General features: G+C 37.9%; 1 protein-coding gene across 9 annotated transcripts in view; it reads left to right on the top strand.

Moving 5' to 3' along the window:
- SATB1 (SATB homeobox 1) overlaps positions 1 to 17,432 on the top strand; it is a 90,777-nt gene that overhangs the window by 54,962 nt on the left and 18,383 nt on the right. For all 9 annotated transcript variants that reach the window (XM_052693072.1, XM_052693069.1, XM_052693065.1 and 6 more), the window contains 2 exons: positions 1,958 to 2,170; positions 10,284 to 10,439. In XM_052693072.1, the coding sequence (XP_052549032.1) occupies positions 1,958 to 2,170; positions 10,284 to 10,439 (369 nt within the window). The remainder of the gene's footprint in view (positions 1 to 1,957; positions 2,171 to 10,283; positions 10,440 to 17,432) is intronic.

The raw sequence follows: 17,432 nt of genomic DNA, 5'->3' as shown, positions 1-17,432 counted from the left end.
AGTACATAAACCATGTAGATGAGAATATAACCTCCACATTTTGTAATAAGTTTATTGTTGAGACTAATAACTAAGAAAATTTTTGAATTTAGAATAAGTTTTAACACAAATGATGCTTTTGTCTGTAACTCATTTATTTACCTCCTAAATAGTTTCTGCCTGGACACCAGAAAGGAGGAGGAATGAAGAATAGTGGTAAGAAAGCATTCACCAGATTTTTATTTTTTTAAAAATCCTCCTCCAAATTATTTTCCAGGCTCAGTGCTGGGAAGTTAGTTTGTGTTTTCCATCCCACCTTCCTTCTGTTTGTGCAGACCCATATGGAGTCTTGAAGACCAGACTGGCCCCAGCATTGTGTTTAACACCTCCATTCTCATTGCCTTGGGAGGCAGAAGAGTGATGTGGAAATGCAGAGCTCAGAATTGTGCTCAGCTGCCTGAGCACGGCTGCCTGGGACCATTGGCTTTGCAGCAGCACTTCCATATAGGGCTTTTGCCTGACAAGAAAGGACTTTTTGGGATAGATGGCAGCTTCCCTAAGTGCTGTGAGCATAAGAACTCCCTAAAGAAGGCAGGAGCTGATGTTTGGGCCATAGCTTTCTGTAGGAATGGATATCTTCAATCAGAATTGCTTCTCTTAGTCTTAACGCTTCTTCCTAGTTAAAGCAGAACACTCTCCACTTCCTTAAATGCAACATCTCTTTAGGAAAAGGAGCATTAGGTTGTGTTCTTTAATACCACATTCATATTCCTTTGTTACATTCACAGTAGAAGACTCTCCTTGTCCCAGCATGGTAATAGCATTTATTTTCAAAAGAAACTCATGTTTGCTTTTGCAAAAATTAACAGTTTTCTTACTGCAAACCTTGTTACTTCAAGACAGCAGAGCATTTTGTATGCCTGATATATTTAAAAGGAGAACTTGGCAGGAGGGAGACTTTAAGAACCTGTTGATGTTAAACTTCTAGTTGCACTCACAGGTTCATAAATATTTCATCTATTAGAGTAATTAGGTCTCCCAGACCTGCTCCATTGCTGAGATGTAAGATGTAGTTGTTATGTAGGGAACCTGGCGTGATTTGTATGAGATGGCAGCATGCTGTCATCTGCAGCGTGCTGCATGTGCCCTGGGTGCTGGCTTTTTTTCATTCCTAATCCTCTCTTTGGTGTATCCTTGTTGGGCTCTGACAAGGACAATGCTAGTAAAAGGACTGGATGAGGGACCTACACAGCACATGCCCACGCAAAGCCCAGGCAATGGACTGGGTAAGAATTAGAGTAGTCCTGATGAGGGAATGGAGACGGTAGGAGGAGAGGGACAAACCTCTCTCTTTCCTTGACAAAGCAGAGGAAGTATCTCTTCAGAGGCCAGTGGTCAGTTGTGTCACCTGTTATTAAACTCCAATATAAAACTTTCACATCTAAGTACTGCCTTATTAAAAATATGGATCTGGATCATTAAGAAGTACTTAAATAACATTATGAGTTTACTATTTCAAATTAGGTGTAAGATATCACTTCTTTCAAAGAGCTGTTTAAGCTGCTAGTAACAAGGAAAGCCATTTCTTGAGGTTTGCTGTGTGCTTTGTTTGGGAAGCCTGAGAACCTCATCATGCCTCTGGACTATGTGTGTTTTATTTACTCTTAACTTCTTGTGATTGTCTGGCAACTGTGAAAGATTTCATGGCAAGTTAAGCCAGTAAAAGGAAGGAGACCCATTAGGCAGATTCAGTTTGTGTTGTATGTAAAACAGATGCTTAATAAAATTAAGAGCACAATTGAGGCTCTCTTCTCTGTTACCTAAATTGCCATTAATATATTCCTGTGTGGATCTAATAGTCCGTTTGGCTGTTCTCATTCCAAGCCCAGTGGAAGGAGGACTGATGAGCAGCGGCTGTGCAGGGGACAATTGTACCAGGCTAACTGTCTAGCATTTTTTCTCTTCCCCCTCCCTACAGGGCTTGCTCTCAGAAATCCTCCGAAAGGAAGAGGATCCCAAGACTGCCTCGCAGTCCTTGCTCGTAAACCTTCGGGCTATGCAGAACTTCTTGCAGCTGCCAGAAGCTGAACGAGATCGAATTTACCAGGATGAAAGGGAAAGGAGCTTGAACGCAGCCTCTGCCATGGGCCCCGCACCTCTCATAAGCACACCACCCAGCCGGCCTCCACAAGTAAACTGCTCTCTCTGTCTTTTGGATTTGCTTGTGCTTTCTTCATGTCCTGCTAGGTGATGCCTTTCTTCAAAAGAGGAAAGATTTTGCAGTCGTGTTCTTTAAATGCTCACAGAATCGTTATTTGCAGTGCATGTCACAAATTAAATTTAAGAAGTGTAGTGGATGTTAGTAGCAGTTCATTACTAGCTGTTTTCTAGTTTAAAGATAAACTCTATCTATTATGGCCCCCTCAGAGTTTTTTGCTCTTTCTATTGAGACATAAGCTTTACTTGGTCTAAGATCACACTGTCTTTTATTATTTTTATTTTTTTGCCCTGTAATTCTCAGGTGTTGTTTTAATGTTAGAGTTTTAAGCAGGGATTTTGAAGGGTTTGGACCACTAAACTGAGTGGGAATGAAGGCAGAAGTAGAGCACATTGTATTGCCTTTAGAATTATATTCCAGAAAACAAATAGGTTGAACTAAACGTCTAGGAAATAAGACTCCCTCCCAAAATGCTGGGGGCACCTTCATCAGATCAAGCTGTTGACAACTGGGTAACAAAACAGTCTTGCATGATCCATTGCTCTGAAAGTTTGGCATATGTGCACTATAGCTTCATTTAGTTTGTGTTCAAATGAAACTCGTATTGATTTCTGTAAAATCTGGTGCAACTCCTTCTTTAACTCTCCCAAAATGAGAAAGTCTGACGGAATTATATGCATAAATTCAGTGGTCATTGTGTCGGTCAAGGAAACTCTTGATGCTGGTTTTACGGGTCATGAGAAATTGAGAAATACAATTGTGAAACACTCAAAAAAAAAAATAATAATAATTCTTTTTTCTGAAATACCTGTCATTGCTTTAGCTAAAGGTTGTACCTTTACAAGGACAAAACAAACTGATCTGGAGATAGGTGGGAATGATGCTTTGCTAAGTTTGCCATACAAAGCAAGGCTTGAGAATTTTGGAAGTTTTGTGATGTTTGAGTGTATAAACACAGATCAGTTTTTTAACTAAGCAGGCTCAAGCATATGCCTACAACTATATTCTATATTTATTCTGAATGCTACAAATTCCTACAGATTATTTACCTGATTTCTAATGGATGCCAAGGATCATGCTAAAGTAATGTATAATGAGGGCATAGGAAAAGGAAGGACAGAAGGTCACTTCTGACCTGCTATAGTGCTTTTCACGAGAAAAGAAAAAATATTAACAGAAAGAACAGACAGTGCTAATGGTCTAGTTTTGCTATCATTAACTGAGTTTAGTCTGTAAAATCCACTAAAGATCTTCAAGATAAAGCAGGAGAGTCTATTTACATAGTAATGCTTTAGCAGGAAATAGTTAAATATAGATAAGTGTGTTCAAAACAACTTTTGAGTTTGGATTAATATCTGTACATACTCCCACAGTCCAGGTGGAGTCCAATCAGAGCAAAGGCTAACCCTCCTTCTTAACTTATCTCTTTCTACCAAGGTAATGTCTCACTCTGTCTCAAGTGGTCTTGGGCAATTTCACAGCTAAACTACAGGACCATCCATAAGGATGTAGAGTCAGAGATAGTCCTTGTATTGGTTTTAATTCATTTAAATTGTATAAATTTGGAAATTGCAGCCTGAAAGAGTGACTTAGGGTTGTTTGTACTTTTTACTGACAAAACATGAAGTCTTTTTTTTTTTTTTTTTTTTTTTACTGTGTACTTGTTTACATTTGCGTTCCATTTTTTTTAGTGGCAATCAGGAGCATTGTTAGTCTAATCACGACAGTTAAAAGTAGAAACAGCGTACAGTTTTGTTTGGATCCTTTTTAAAAGGAAAACAGGTTAAGAAGGAATCCTTATGGACTAATACTTGAGAAGTATAGAACAAAACAAGCATTTTTCTAACTATTGTATTATATTTTTGTCATTCAACAAAATGTGAGCTCTTTATCTCCTAGGCGGATGAGGGATGTGGAAACATCAAAGTCTGGGTGCTGCACAACTTTTAACACGTTGCCAGAATTATCCACTTATAAACACATGTAGTACTTGCCAGCTGCTACAAAGTGTTTTGAACCCTGGGTCTGAATATTTAAGTATCCATTTTAGTAGAGTAAGTACAACACTTAATGCTAGAAGTAATAATGACATTATTCTTATAATTGCCCTAGAAAATATAATTTTACAAATTGTAGCAGAAATAAACAGTAGTCAGGATTCTGCAAAATTATTAATGCAAACTAGTTCTCTGATTGCTGCTTACTGCCACCCCACCCCAAGAAAACTGACCACAGTGTACTGAGCATTTGATATAAAGGAAATAAAACTACCAACATGATTATCACTAAAATTATTATGAGCAATTATTTAACATTCACTGCATAGAAATGCAGCATAATATTTTTTCTAGCTTAGCTGTGAAATACTTGGATAGCTGTTGAAAGACAAAACAGACCATTTATCCTGACAACAGAATTCAGGCAACAGCCAGCATATTTAATATTAAGTCTTTAGACCAGTGTAACATTTGAAACAATTAAACTATGAAACCATGAAAAATGGAAGCTAATATGCCACACATGAAGGTTTATTTTGCAATTGCAAGTTATCAGTTTCGGAAGGATGTGAAAATAAACATCCTGAAAAGAATCTATTTTGCATTTTTGTGTTGCCAACTGGTGGCCAGACAGTAGAGCAGATTTAACCATTTAGCAGCTGGGCTTGTTCTGTGTGAATTTTACATACTGTTACATGCAAAAACAGAAAGCGTGACCTTGGAGGTCTGATAGGATAGTAGGAACTCACCAAGCAGAAACCCTGGTGGCTGAGTTAGAAGGAACTGCACCGAATTTATCTCATTTTTACAGCATTCTTACTAGTGGCTACTTGAGCTAATGTATCTGGATTGTTTCCAATTCTTTTTGGAAATCCTTTAAGAAGCTCTTTGTCCCCTTTACTTTTCCCTTTCTCTCTGACTTAAACAAAAAAGCAAAATCTTACTAATTTTTTTTTAATTGAAATCATTAGCCTCTAATGCATGAGCTTTCAGAACTGTGTTTAGCCCTCTGAGCCAGTCAAGTTGTTACATCTGTTACTATCTTACTGGCTGATGAGCTGAGTACAGACAGAGTGCACAAGAATTTTCCCTTGGATGTTATTCACCTTACCACTTCCTGGGGCAGAATCTTGTCTGTCAGGCTCTTTTCCAGGGCAGTGAAAAGTATAAACATTCACATCTCCATCAGGTAGGTACTGCAGGGCAATCTAATTCAATCTCTCCAACCCTCCCTCTCCTCCCCCCCACATACCAAAAAAAGAAAAAAATCCTTTTTTTTTTTATTTCTTTATTTGTACATTTTTTCCCTTCTTCAACACCTGTGTTCAGGGTGAATGGAGTTCCTCAGGTTGATGCTAGGGATGGCTCCTAGCATACTAGCAGATTCTTCCTCCTCCTCAACTTGGAGAAAGGATGCAGACAGGTGACTAAGTTACAGATTTGCTTTCTTGTATATGCTGATAGCTGTCCTACAGTTATGCACGCTTCTTCCTCAGAACAAGTGACCTCAGTTTCAGAATTGCTGAGGAAGAAACTATTCTCTCTACTCATATTGCCCAAAGAAAAATTGTGCTGATTCTTGAGGTCCATGGTGACCCTGTGTAAAAACAGAATATGTATAAAGTCAAGAGCAGAATACAATTTTAGCAAGCCAACTTTTTAAGAAATATCCACAAATCTTGCATGAGTTACAGTTTTGGCTACTCAGTTTATAAAGATTTTGATTTTGGCTTCTGACCACAAATAGGCATTAGAGTTTTTTCATGATAAAGCAGTTTCAGATTGCATCCCAGAGAAAGGATGTCATTCTTAAAGACTGATACTGAGGAGGACACTGCTTTCTTGAGGCTTGAAGACCAGTGAACTTCCACACTTGTATTTCCAGGAACTGCAGATAATGCCTGATTCATGCAGTTTCAGGTTAGAGCCCTGGAATTCACACATCATCCATCACCACCAGCAAAATTTTAATTTTTAAATTTGAGACTTAGTTTGGTAGTCCTTGTGCCAAGTTGCACTTTAATGAAACTCAAAATGAACAAAATAATAAATGCAACCCTCTCCTTCCCCCGTGAAAACCACCATGGAGGAGAGTTAATGGAAACACTGACACTTAACTATAACTGCACTTCCAGGCGCCGCAGTAATAATGGAGTAGTAAACCTTGTCCTGATAAAAGCTGTTCTGAAAGCAACAGCATTTATTGTACCTCCTGTGCTATTTGCAGAGTAGAACTGAAAAGTAGTTTGTTTTGCCTGGAATGAACTACTTTATGAATTTTAATGTACAATGTAATATTAAAAGCTAAACCAGGATTAAAGAAGATTTTTGTTCCCAAGCTAAAAGAGTACTTATGAGAATGTGTTGTAAAAGATTTTTTTTTGTTTCAGTTTTGATGAGGAAGAAATGAACTTCCATGTTTGTGAAAACCACTTCAGATTGGTTATTCCTTCTACAATAGCCTCTACTTTGTTTAGGAAAATCAAATGAATACTGAATTTTTTGCCACTGCACTTGGCTTTGTTTGATGAGAAGATAACTGTCTAGGCACGCCAGGAGGGGACAGATGTATTATTTTTTTTCCAGGTATTTTTAAATGACTAAATTGATTGGTGATAGGGAGATGGCCAACTGAGTTTCTGATTCTCAGAATGTTACGCTTATAAAATAATGCTCCCTTTCTTAGTATTTGAAAAATTTGATTACTATAATAAAAAAAAAAAAATTGCTAATCTATTATTTGTTTCCTAAACAGAAAATGTGGTTATATGTGTTGGTGGAGTGAGAGGTTGTGTTTAAGCATAGATAAGATGGGAGATTATGCTCTATTTTGTTTTTCTATCCAAAATCAATTCTTTTTCCACCTCTCCTCCCAAGCTAAGGTTGCATGTTGAGGCTTTTTGTTTCTCCGTGTTTCTTTCTCTCTTTTCTTTTCTTTCTTTTTTTTTTTTTTTTTTTTTTTTTTTTTTTTTTTTTTGTGTGTGTGTGTGTATGGAGGAGGGTGTTTTTTCAAGTCAGCTTCAAACAGCCTCTAGCTTGAACTCAATTCTAAATTCAACACAGCAGGCTAGATGCTTGCTATGTATAAATTATGAAACAGTTTTATGTATGGATATTCTCCAAGAGGTTAATTAGCATTATTGCATGGAATTCATCAGACCAGAGCAGACCAATGGTCCATCTAGTCCAGTCTATACCTGATCTTTAAAGAGAAACTGTTAAGAAGCAGGGGAAGAATTTTTATACTTGGCCAGTGATGTAAAGTGGAGAAGGAAGGAATATGGCTGTGAACTACAACTCTCAGTAATCCTCAAGCCTACCATTTTATAAATTTAAGACTTTCATTCTCCTGAAGATATGTGGGCTAATATGGCATTTTGATGCAGATATTAGTGTTTTCTGTTGTTCGTTTTCCAATTCAATATCAGCAAAAGGCAATAGGGCAATATGAGCCTTTTTCTTTTTTAACTTCAGTGACACATTAGATGCCATTGAGTTTATTGTCTTGTGTAAAAATAGATGTGATTTGTCAACCAGAATGAGAATTTTCAATGGTTCTCTTAGGTTAAAAGCATATCCATACTAAATTGCACGTGGAAAAGTGTAGACCAAGAGTCACGATATAAATTGTCTCCAATGAGGTGTATGAGTTCTGGTTTTTAATGATCTGGCTGTTCACTCTACAGCTCATTTCAGCGTTGTATGAAGTACTACTACAACATGAAACTGTCTTTTGAAGCTGAGTGGTAATCAGAAAACCAACATGCTTACAGAAAAGACATTTTGATTAGGATCACAACAGCAAAGAGCTTTCTTCCCAAATTATGTCATCTTTGGACAATACTTTTCATCCTCTTATCTTTCCCTGAGGACCTTACAAGATCAGTTACAAGTATTTCTTTTGGAAGGATAACTTCACCAAAATTTAAATCGCTGGTCCAAGAAGATGAGTTAACAAAGCCATTACTTTTATTTTTCTAATTAACTTAGCATGATTCTTACATGTTCACAGTGACTGCTGTCTCCAGTAGTAAACTTCATGTTCCTATTGGTCATCAGTTATCTTTTAGTGAATCCTTTTCATTCAAAGATTATAAAATTGTCACTGATTTTGTAATTTTCAAATTGTATTACTGCATGATATTCAGGAGATGAACCTGCTCTTGCAACCCTATGCTAAATTTCCTCAGCATGAGGTATGTGTTTCCCCACCCTAAAGTGTGAAGAAGAGGAGATTCATGGCACTGCTTCTCATGCTGCCTGTTGCCTGATTCCTCAGACATTTTTGAGCAGCCACCGACCCAGGCTTGGCCATCCTCTGCTGCAGCATCACGCAGAAAATGCCACAACGTAGAAAAAGGAATACCTCCCTCTCCAGGTTGCCCCTGCAAGGTGCCATTTTTTTGCAGATGGAAGCATGACATTTGATAAACTCTGCTGAAATCAGGGATTTTTTTCTCCATTTTCCTTCTGATTAAGGACTCCTGATTTCAGACACCGGAAAGGCCAATGCCTGCCAGTAGGAGGCAGGTGGATGCATGCACCTTGTCCTTGCTGAGGTTTCACATTTGCTAGTAATGATCATGCATTAGCACAGCTCTGTAAATGCCTGCTAGACATATCAGGCTCAGCAAAAGTGGCATGCACCCTCAGTTTCTAGGCTAGATTATTTTATCTTAAAAGTACCATGGAGGATAGTTAAGCTAAATTGAGCGTGACTTTTCTAGGAGTGTTGATTTTCCTAAATATGTCCCTCATCCAAAACTCTTTGCCTCTCTTGTTGTGAGACCTGTGACATGAAAGCTCATATAAAGTGAGATTAGAAGATGAATTATTGTGTTGTCATGATTTCCCTTTGAACCCAAAGGGACTTAAGAGCACAGAAAGATGCTGATGTACACTGGATTTAACTGATAGTGAAACTGGTTTTAGATGCATCCTTGAGAGCAGGCTGAATCACCCTCTGGAATTGCCTGGCTCTGTTCATTAAACTTAGAGGTAGCTTGGATGACTAACTTAGACGAGACAGCTAACTTCCGGATGGCTAAATTAATTCAGCTCCCAACAACTTCAGTATGAACCAGCAGGTTGGAACTGAAATCTGCAGGTTTGATTTTGCATCATCACCTTGAGGGTTCTTGGCAGAAATCCAGTCTTTCGTCTTCTCTGAAGGTCCACTAACCTCAGGCAAGTGCTGCAAGAGGAGCTGCTAAAGAAAGGTGCTTTCCTTAGCTGTTGAGAATATTGTAGGGATATTCTGAGGACATTCTCAGAGAACTGCTGATTTTTTTACCTCTCAATTGATAGCACATAAACTGCAGATGCAACAAACACGGAAGGGGTGGTAGTGTGGTTATTCTGTCTTATTTACATGTGTTTTTCTTTAAGCCAGGCTTCAAGAAGAATAAGTAATTGAAAAAATATGTATCTGAAGTATGCAAGGGAAATGCATCAAGAATTAAGAGTTTTAAGAAAGCCTTATTTTGATTCTACGTGTGATTGAAATATGCAATTATTGCCTTTTTTGTTTTTTTGTTTTTTTGTTTTTTAAGAAACAGACTAGGAATTAAACCAATCAGACAATATTTTAAAAAGTTAAATCTGAAGCAACAGATTTTCTATGCTACCATGCTATTGACTGTACTGGATGTGAACAGCGAATATTTATTTATTTGTTTAGGTGTTTTTTGTTTTGTTTTTTGTTCTTTTAGTTATTTCAGTAGAAATTATTTTGTGCCACAGTTATAATTTTTGCTTAATTTGTGTGTGGGGCAAAGAAATCTCATAAAGATTCACAAGTCTCTACAAGACTGTTTGATAGGTTTGCACATAATTTGTTTTATGACATGGAAATTCACAGTGATCAGCTAATGGTAAGTATTTCAGATGCATTCACCTGTTACAATATGCTAAATTTTCTCGTTTCCCAGTTGTCAGAACTTACAGTGCTAAGCCTTCAACAAAATGAAAGAATATAAGAGCAGTATGGAATAAAAGGAAAAAAACAGTGAGGGGAACTGTTTAGGGAGGGAATGATAGGAAAATGACTATTCCATAATGAAAATTGTCTCAAAACATATATTTTCTAGGTCAAAACTGCTACTATTGCTACAGAGAGGAATGGAAAAACAGAAAATAATTCCATGAACATTAATGCTTCCATTTATGATGAGATTCAGCAGGAAATGAAGAGAGCTAAGGTATCTCAAGCACTGTTTGCAAAGGTGGCAGCAACCAAAAGCCAGGTAAAGTTCATTGGGCGCAGCAGCCTTACTTTTCTCCCCGTCTGTTTTTCAGCTGTTTCTGTGTAATTTTCAGTGACTGGCTGTGGGTTAGCCTGACGGCACAGTGCCACAGTCTGGAGCTTGTATAAGTTCACAGGTAGGGACTGGTTACCTTTCATTCTGTAGTCAGGCACTTCTGAAAGAGTTTGTTTCATAAACCCATAGTTGACACGGACAAGACAAAAGCTGTGTGCAATCCATCTATAGTGGTGCTAAAGTAGACTTAGAGCTTTGGTATTTTGCAATTCTGTCTTCCTTAATGAGGAATACTGGAGTTCTGATTTTTGCTCAAATGAGTCAGAAATGGGGATCGGTGGAGCAGACCCAGTTCTGAGGATGTGCACCAGAGCTGGGGCAGAACTGTCTGTGTATAGAAAAAAAACCACATTACAGTCAGACCAGTTATACCTAAGAAAGCTTGTATAGTCTCTGTGGAATAGAATGGCTGTGTGGATACCTGTGTGTGCATACACATTATTGTACATTCTGTTTTAAGCCTCTGTTGTGTGGTTGTCTATCCTGCTTTCTTTAACTGAAGTATTTCTGTCAAGTTGAGTGGCAGGAGAGGGAAATCAGTGAGCACTTGTTGATGTGATTATCATAAGTGACAGGTCTTCTGAGAAACATCACTGGAGTATGCAGAAGCATCGATGTAACTGAGAATGTACTCAAGATGCAAGTTGAGAAAATGTATAGAAAAACGGGTGCAACTAAAGCCACTGCTATGTCAACACTTGATAGAAATGGTTAAAACACCAGTGCTTGCAGTGTTAAATTTTCATGTCAGATTAGTTGGTAAGTCCAAGCAGTCACTTATCCTGTACTTTTCTAAAGTTTCTTCATAGAAAACACGGCATCTTCCAGGGTAGACTGTCAGCGATCAGTTAATTGTGCCTTCATTCTTGTGCTTTCAGGATTTCAGCGTTGACTTTCTTTTTAATTTTATTTGACGTTTGACTTTTTTGATGCTCACATTTTGGAATTTATTCCATTTAACTGTACAGAAAGGTTGTTCTCTCTTAAGTTATATGTTGTAAGGAGCATTTAAAGGGATAGTTTGGAAATGTTATATCAAAATGATTAAACTCAAGCTGTGGACTGTAAAAATTACAGCTTTATGGGCCACATGCCTGCCTACCCTTCAATCACTGTCAAAGTGATAATTTCTACAATAATATGTTTCTTTTATTGTGGGATTCTAAACACCAAGTGCTGTTTAAACATTAAACTGAATTGTTTATGTTAGTGCTGTACTCAGTGTGTCATACATCAGGCCACTATAATCTCCCGTGGAATGTAAAATTTCTGTCATGAATCATGGCTTGTATATCAGAAATTACTGTAATTTTGATTGGAAATTACAGGGCTCTCGAAATGTTTCTAATTATGATAGAATGTTACAGCAGCTCCCAACCTGTGTGCTTCTCAGATGTCTTTATTTACATGTCAAGACCAGGGGCTGGAGAACTGTCCGTTCTCTACACCTTTCCCTTCCCTTTGCTGTTCTCCACAAAACTAAGGTATGAATCTCAGCTGTTGGTCCACGTTCTTTTGATCTGAGTTTGTGTCTTACTGTATTTATTTAAGGATGTAATCTTAAAATTTCTAGCTGGAAAAACTCTTCCAATTCTGATATGAAAAGAAACAGTTAATCCCTTTTAAAATCAGCATTGGAAGAACAAAAGCTTCCAAAGGATGGAGTAGGGCTTTTTTTACAGTGTCAGTACAAAAACTTGTGCAGAATTCTGTGCAGACTGTGCTACTGAGTATACTGAACATACAAGAGAAAACAGTTCTTTTCCAATTCATTGTGGGGATTGTCTTTATTTTCAAAGATTGTTTTTCTCCTGTATTTAAGCAAAATAATTTTTATTTATTTATTTAGCAAGATCTCAAGGCTGTATTTAGCCGAAGTGCCATTTTACTAGAAACTTGCTTCACAGAAGTAACCTCATAGGTAAACTGAATGTGTTTGATCTTGTCTTAACAGTTGAGTACTAGTCAGACAATCAATATTTATTAAAAAAAAAAAAATTAAAAAAACCCCAAAAAACTAATGTAGGAAAGCCACGTATAGTAAGGGAAATCTGTCGTGCAAAAAAATCTGCATTGAAGCTTGTAAATAGTAAAGAGAAATATTTCTAGGGGCAAAGAAGTCTCTCTTGTGTGAACTAGAGACTTGTTCAAACATATTCTTTAAGAGGATCTTATGGTTCATTGTTCTCTTTAATTTGAAGATATTGGTTTCTCACTCCAGAGTGGAGAACCTAGGATAATCACTTCAAGTTATAATGCAAAGTCTGGAGAACACATAGTAGGAAATTATGTGTTGGTTAAAAATTTTCATTTTAAACCTCACCAATGAAAAAATGAATATTCTTCTTCTCTTGCTTTGGATGCAGAAACTTGATTAACTTGATTAAAGTCTTGGGTTATGGCACAAAAGAATATGTGACTGAAAACAGTGTCTGGGTGGACAAAGATAAAAGTTTGCTGGAGGGCTTTATTTTTATTTTTATTTTTCCAGAAACTGATTTTTGTCAGTATTAGATTGGGTGTCTAACTAAGCAGCTAGCATCTGCAAGGTGGCTGGGCTCGCCTGAGCCAGGAGACTGCAGATAATGTTCTGCTGAGTAGAGCACTTTGAACAGAAGGGCTATTAAACGATGTGCTACAGAAGTTTCTATTTAGGTAGTGCCGAGGTAAAAATCAAGCATCCTCCCTTGTGCTGTGTAAGTGCCTTTGACAACAGTTGCCTGGTGCACTGGCGGCCACGCATGGTCCTCATATTTGACCTGGATGCAGCAGAGGTCATAGCACAAGAATGGGATGATGGAAGCAGGAAGAGATTGCAGTGCTATCAGTGAGATCATGCTCTGCCCTAGAAGAGTGAGGATTTGCATACTTGCAGTTTCACAGTGTACTTTGCTGCCGACTCACTCAAAATTTGCCACTTGGCTCTCCTGAAAAAATGGATTTGAATCAGTTTGGGTACTTAGCTAGGAGGTTCCTCCTGGTTGGATTCTTTTCCCATATAGCAATGCACACAATCTGTATTTCAAAAATTCCTATATATTTCAGGATCAATATCTTATCTAATTCAGATTCTGTTAAAATCAAAATACATTCCTTAAAAGTTACATTGTTTATTCTAAGGAACTGAGGAAGATAATATTTCCAATTACTTACATACATATTATCTTTTGGGGGGGTTTTAGAATTGTGATCGGCAAACCATCTAGTGTCAATATTTGAAGTCTTATGTTTTTATTGCATTTGGTCTTCACAATAGGCCTACATATTTTTTGTTAGGTTACGTTGAAAAGAGAGCTTTAGAAAAAGATATAGAAATGAAAAACTGAAATGTTTAGCACATTTTGTCTCTGCTCACAGGGTTTTTGGTGGAAGAAGGGCAAATGCTAACAATATTGTTTGCTAAAAATTAATCAGCACACCTGAATAAGTCAAAATGAAAAGAATCCACACAAAATTTTGTGTAGTATGCATTACTTCTAGAATTTAATCACATTGGCATTTTATTAAATTTGTTACCCAACAGTCGGATTCAAATAATTCTGAGAGCACATTCTTAATTTCGTTACTTCAAATAAAAAAAAGTTGATTTGTGTAATGATCATTAAGGCATCATGGTTCAATAGCTGTGCATTGGTTACAATGTTTTCATGTGGGAGCCGGGGATGAGGGGTTTTTTTGATGGTGACAGATGCTGAAATCTAATTCTATTCCATAAAAATAAACAAACAAACAAACAAACAAACAAAAACCCACAAACCTAGGAGCCTCGAGAGATAAGGGAAGTAGAGACTTGTAGTGCTCCTGTATATTTGCTGTTTTGAGAAGTAACTTCTATGGCTTACCCTGAAAAGATAGTGTGAAGTAGGGGAAAAAAGCAAAACTTTTGTGAAAATCAGCTTATGTTGCTAAATCTTTCTTAAACTTAGGAAACTGCAATTTGCAAAAACTGAGGTGATACCAAATTCCACATCTCTGAGAGTCCTGTGTGCTGCAGTATATAGCTGTTAGTTTGCATTATTATTCCTAAATAAGTTTATTGCAGAATAAATAGGTAAAATGAGTACTCTTCTGCATCTGCAGTGCTGAAGATTACTGTGCATGTGCGAGTGGGTGTCACACACCCTCTCTCCTCCCTGAATAAAAATGCCTGTGTGTTGAAGCCTTTGGCAGCTGGGACATTTGCGTCTCCTAAGATCATGTTCTGATTTTAATGTCAAAATAGAACCAATAGATTATTAGCCATAATTCCAGAATCCTTATATAATTAAAGAGAGTTTTGACCCGTTACTTTTAAGCTGTTGCACAATGTTGCCTAGTTTCCTGTTCCTCTGATCGTGGCTTTTAGTTCTGTTAGGCGATTATACCTTTTGCAATGAGCAGTTCTGCATGTGAAGCATGGAAGTACAGTGGTTTAGAACATGCTATAGACTCAACCCTAAGCCATCACACAATTATTTTGTGTGGTGAAATTCTATGACAAGTGTTTTCTTCTGGGCTTAGTATTCAACTGGAATTCCCTCCTCTGAAGCTGTGCTTGGGAGGGAGCACAGAGTAGGCATTGAGAAGAGCGTCTTCCACTTGTGAGTAGATGGGAAAGAGTTAAATGGGAAGGGAATGCTAAACATTGGCACTAAAATTGCTTTTGGTGTGCAAATACTGTATTTTTCCTGACATAAATATTTTCAGAATAGGCCATTAGAGTTCAGGTATATAAAACTCCGCTTTTGCTGGAAATTTTAATGTTGTAGTAAACCCAGAGATTTATAGTGAAAAATTGATGTCTGTTATCTCACTTTTATCTTTTAACCAGCAGTTTTATAAATGCTATATCTTTGATCTGGCTTTTTCCATCTAGAGACTAAGCTATATACTCTAATAGGAAAGTCATTTTTAAACAGCTTCCCACATTGAACAAGCACAGCATTGTGGATCTGGCACAAAGATGTAACATGCCATTACCTCAGATATGTAACGATCTATTCAACCGTTTTTCAGTGGGGGGAAAAGAAACCTTTTCATCACCAGAAGTAAATCTTTGGTGACAATGTGGCTTTAGAAGGGGGGTCTCCATTTATTCTCAAAGCTACTTTCTCAGGAGGCTGCACCTCATGTGGTCCTGGGGTGGCCTGGCCTGAGGTTCAGTCCTTTGCCCCACTTCTGCTTTGTCTCCCCCGCATAGCTGAGTCCTTTCATTTTCTTTAACGTTTCCCCCTCACTCCCGTGGTGATTGCTCTGACGGCTGAAGATGTGCCATGAGCAGCAAGAGCTGGGATGGGATTGGGTGTCAGCAGGGACAGGAGAGAAAGAGTGTGAACCGAAAAGGCAAGATGGGCTCCTGTGCTTGATCAAGAACGGCCCCATTAAAGTGGTATGTCATTCAGTGAAGCTGTGAAAATTGGCAGATAAAGCTGATTTGCTTCTTTCACAAAATAACATACGGCAGAGTCAGTGTGTTCTACCTCACCCAGGTCAGGAGGAAGGAGGTTTTTTGATTTCTATTGCAGCAACAAAAGGAGAGCACGCTAGGCTCTTCCCCTGCCCTTGTCTCAATTTTGTTTACATAATGTCTTCTCAGAAATAAAGGCTGAAACTTTAGGAAATTCTTTTAGGAATATTTTTGAATGAATTTCAGTTAACGGGCTTATTGCTCAATCCAGGTAGAAGTGGAGTAGGACCAGCGTTCTCAGTGAGTCTTGGGTAAAAGACTTACTGAGTAGTAAATAATAAAAATAATAAAAAGTAGACTGTGGCTTCTTGAGTCAGGAGTGGTGCACCCAAGAGAAAAAAACCTCTGAGGTGGTTCACATCAGTGTGCAATTGCCCACACAGATCTGCATGCAGGGAAGAAAAAAGCATTAAACTCTGATAGAGTTGAAGCCAATGAAGAAAAGGTTCAGCATGGAAAATACTTCACTCGTAAGAAAGGACAATATTGACCACTTCAAAACATTCCTCAGGGCCTGACATCCCTTTGCAAATAGGGCAAATATTGGGTATGTTGACACATGTATGAAAAAGCGGCTTCCTGAACATGCCCTACATGTGGGGTCAGACAGCTCTGGTGAGAGTCTCCTGGGGCAGGTTGAGGAGCTAGTGGCAATTTCAGGAAGTATTTGAGCCCTAAGGAGGGATTTCCCAGATGAATGCAGTACATACCTGCTGTATGCTATTTTGGAGTTAATGCTTAACTGTCATTCTCCTTTTTATAATGTGTCCCTGCTAGGCATGGGGCTGGGGCTGCTAGGCACCAAGCAAGTTATAGTCCCAGTTCACAGGTAATCAGGTTCTGGATTTGGTGGCTTGATCCAATGGAAGGATCAGGGTATGGGGAAGAAGCAAGGAGAGCTGCAAGCTTAAGTCATCAAATGTACAAATGACAAAAGAGAGCGAAGCAGAGAAAACTCTTCACAAAATACAAAATTCTGTTAAGGAAGCAAGAAGGCACAACATAAGGAATGTTTGGTACATGTTATTGCAACTGAAAAGTCAGAGTATGGAATGAATTATAATTTAGCATAATCCATAATTTTACAGTTTTCATTTTGAATTATTTATCTTATTTGATTTGATTAAAGATAAGGTGGGTAGACAATATATTGAATAGTTCTTCATGTCTTAATGACAAATGAAAGATGTCATTATTACAGCTTTCCAATTTAAAAAAATTTATTTGTGCTGTTTCTATATAATTCCTTTTTCTTTTTAAAGCACATTTCAGATATGCATTGTGTACACATGATTCCATAACCCATCAGGCTTCAGTGTAGCCTCAGTACCTCTGATTCAGTAAATCAGATCATAGGCAGCATGCTGTCATATAATAAGGTGTCTGATCCTTATTACCAGTTTGTTGATGCACAGACTCCTTCAAATTGACCATTGCAACACATGGTTTCCCCTGAAACTAGCTGTGATAAT

This window comes from Tympanuchus pallidicinctus, unplaced genomic scaffold (genome assembly GCF_026119805.1).
Source record: "Tympanuchus pallidicinctus isolate F22 unplaced genomic scaffold, pur_lepc_1.0 scaffold3, whole genome shotgun sequence".
Taxonomy (NCBI): domain Eukaryota; kingdom Metazoa; phylum Chordata; class Aves; order Galliformes; family Phasianidae; genus Tympanuchus; species Tympanuchus pallidicinctus.
Note: the sequence above shows the minus strand (reverse complement) of the source record. Positions and strands in the feature narration are given on the sequence as shown.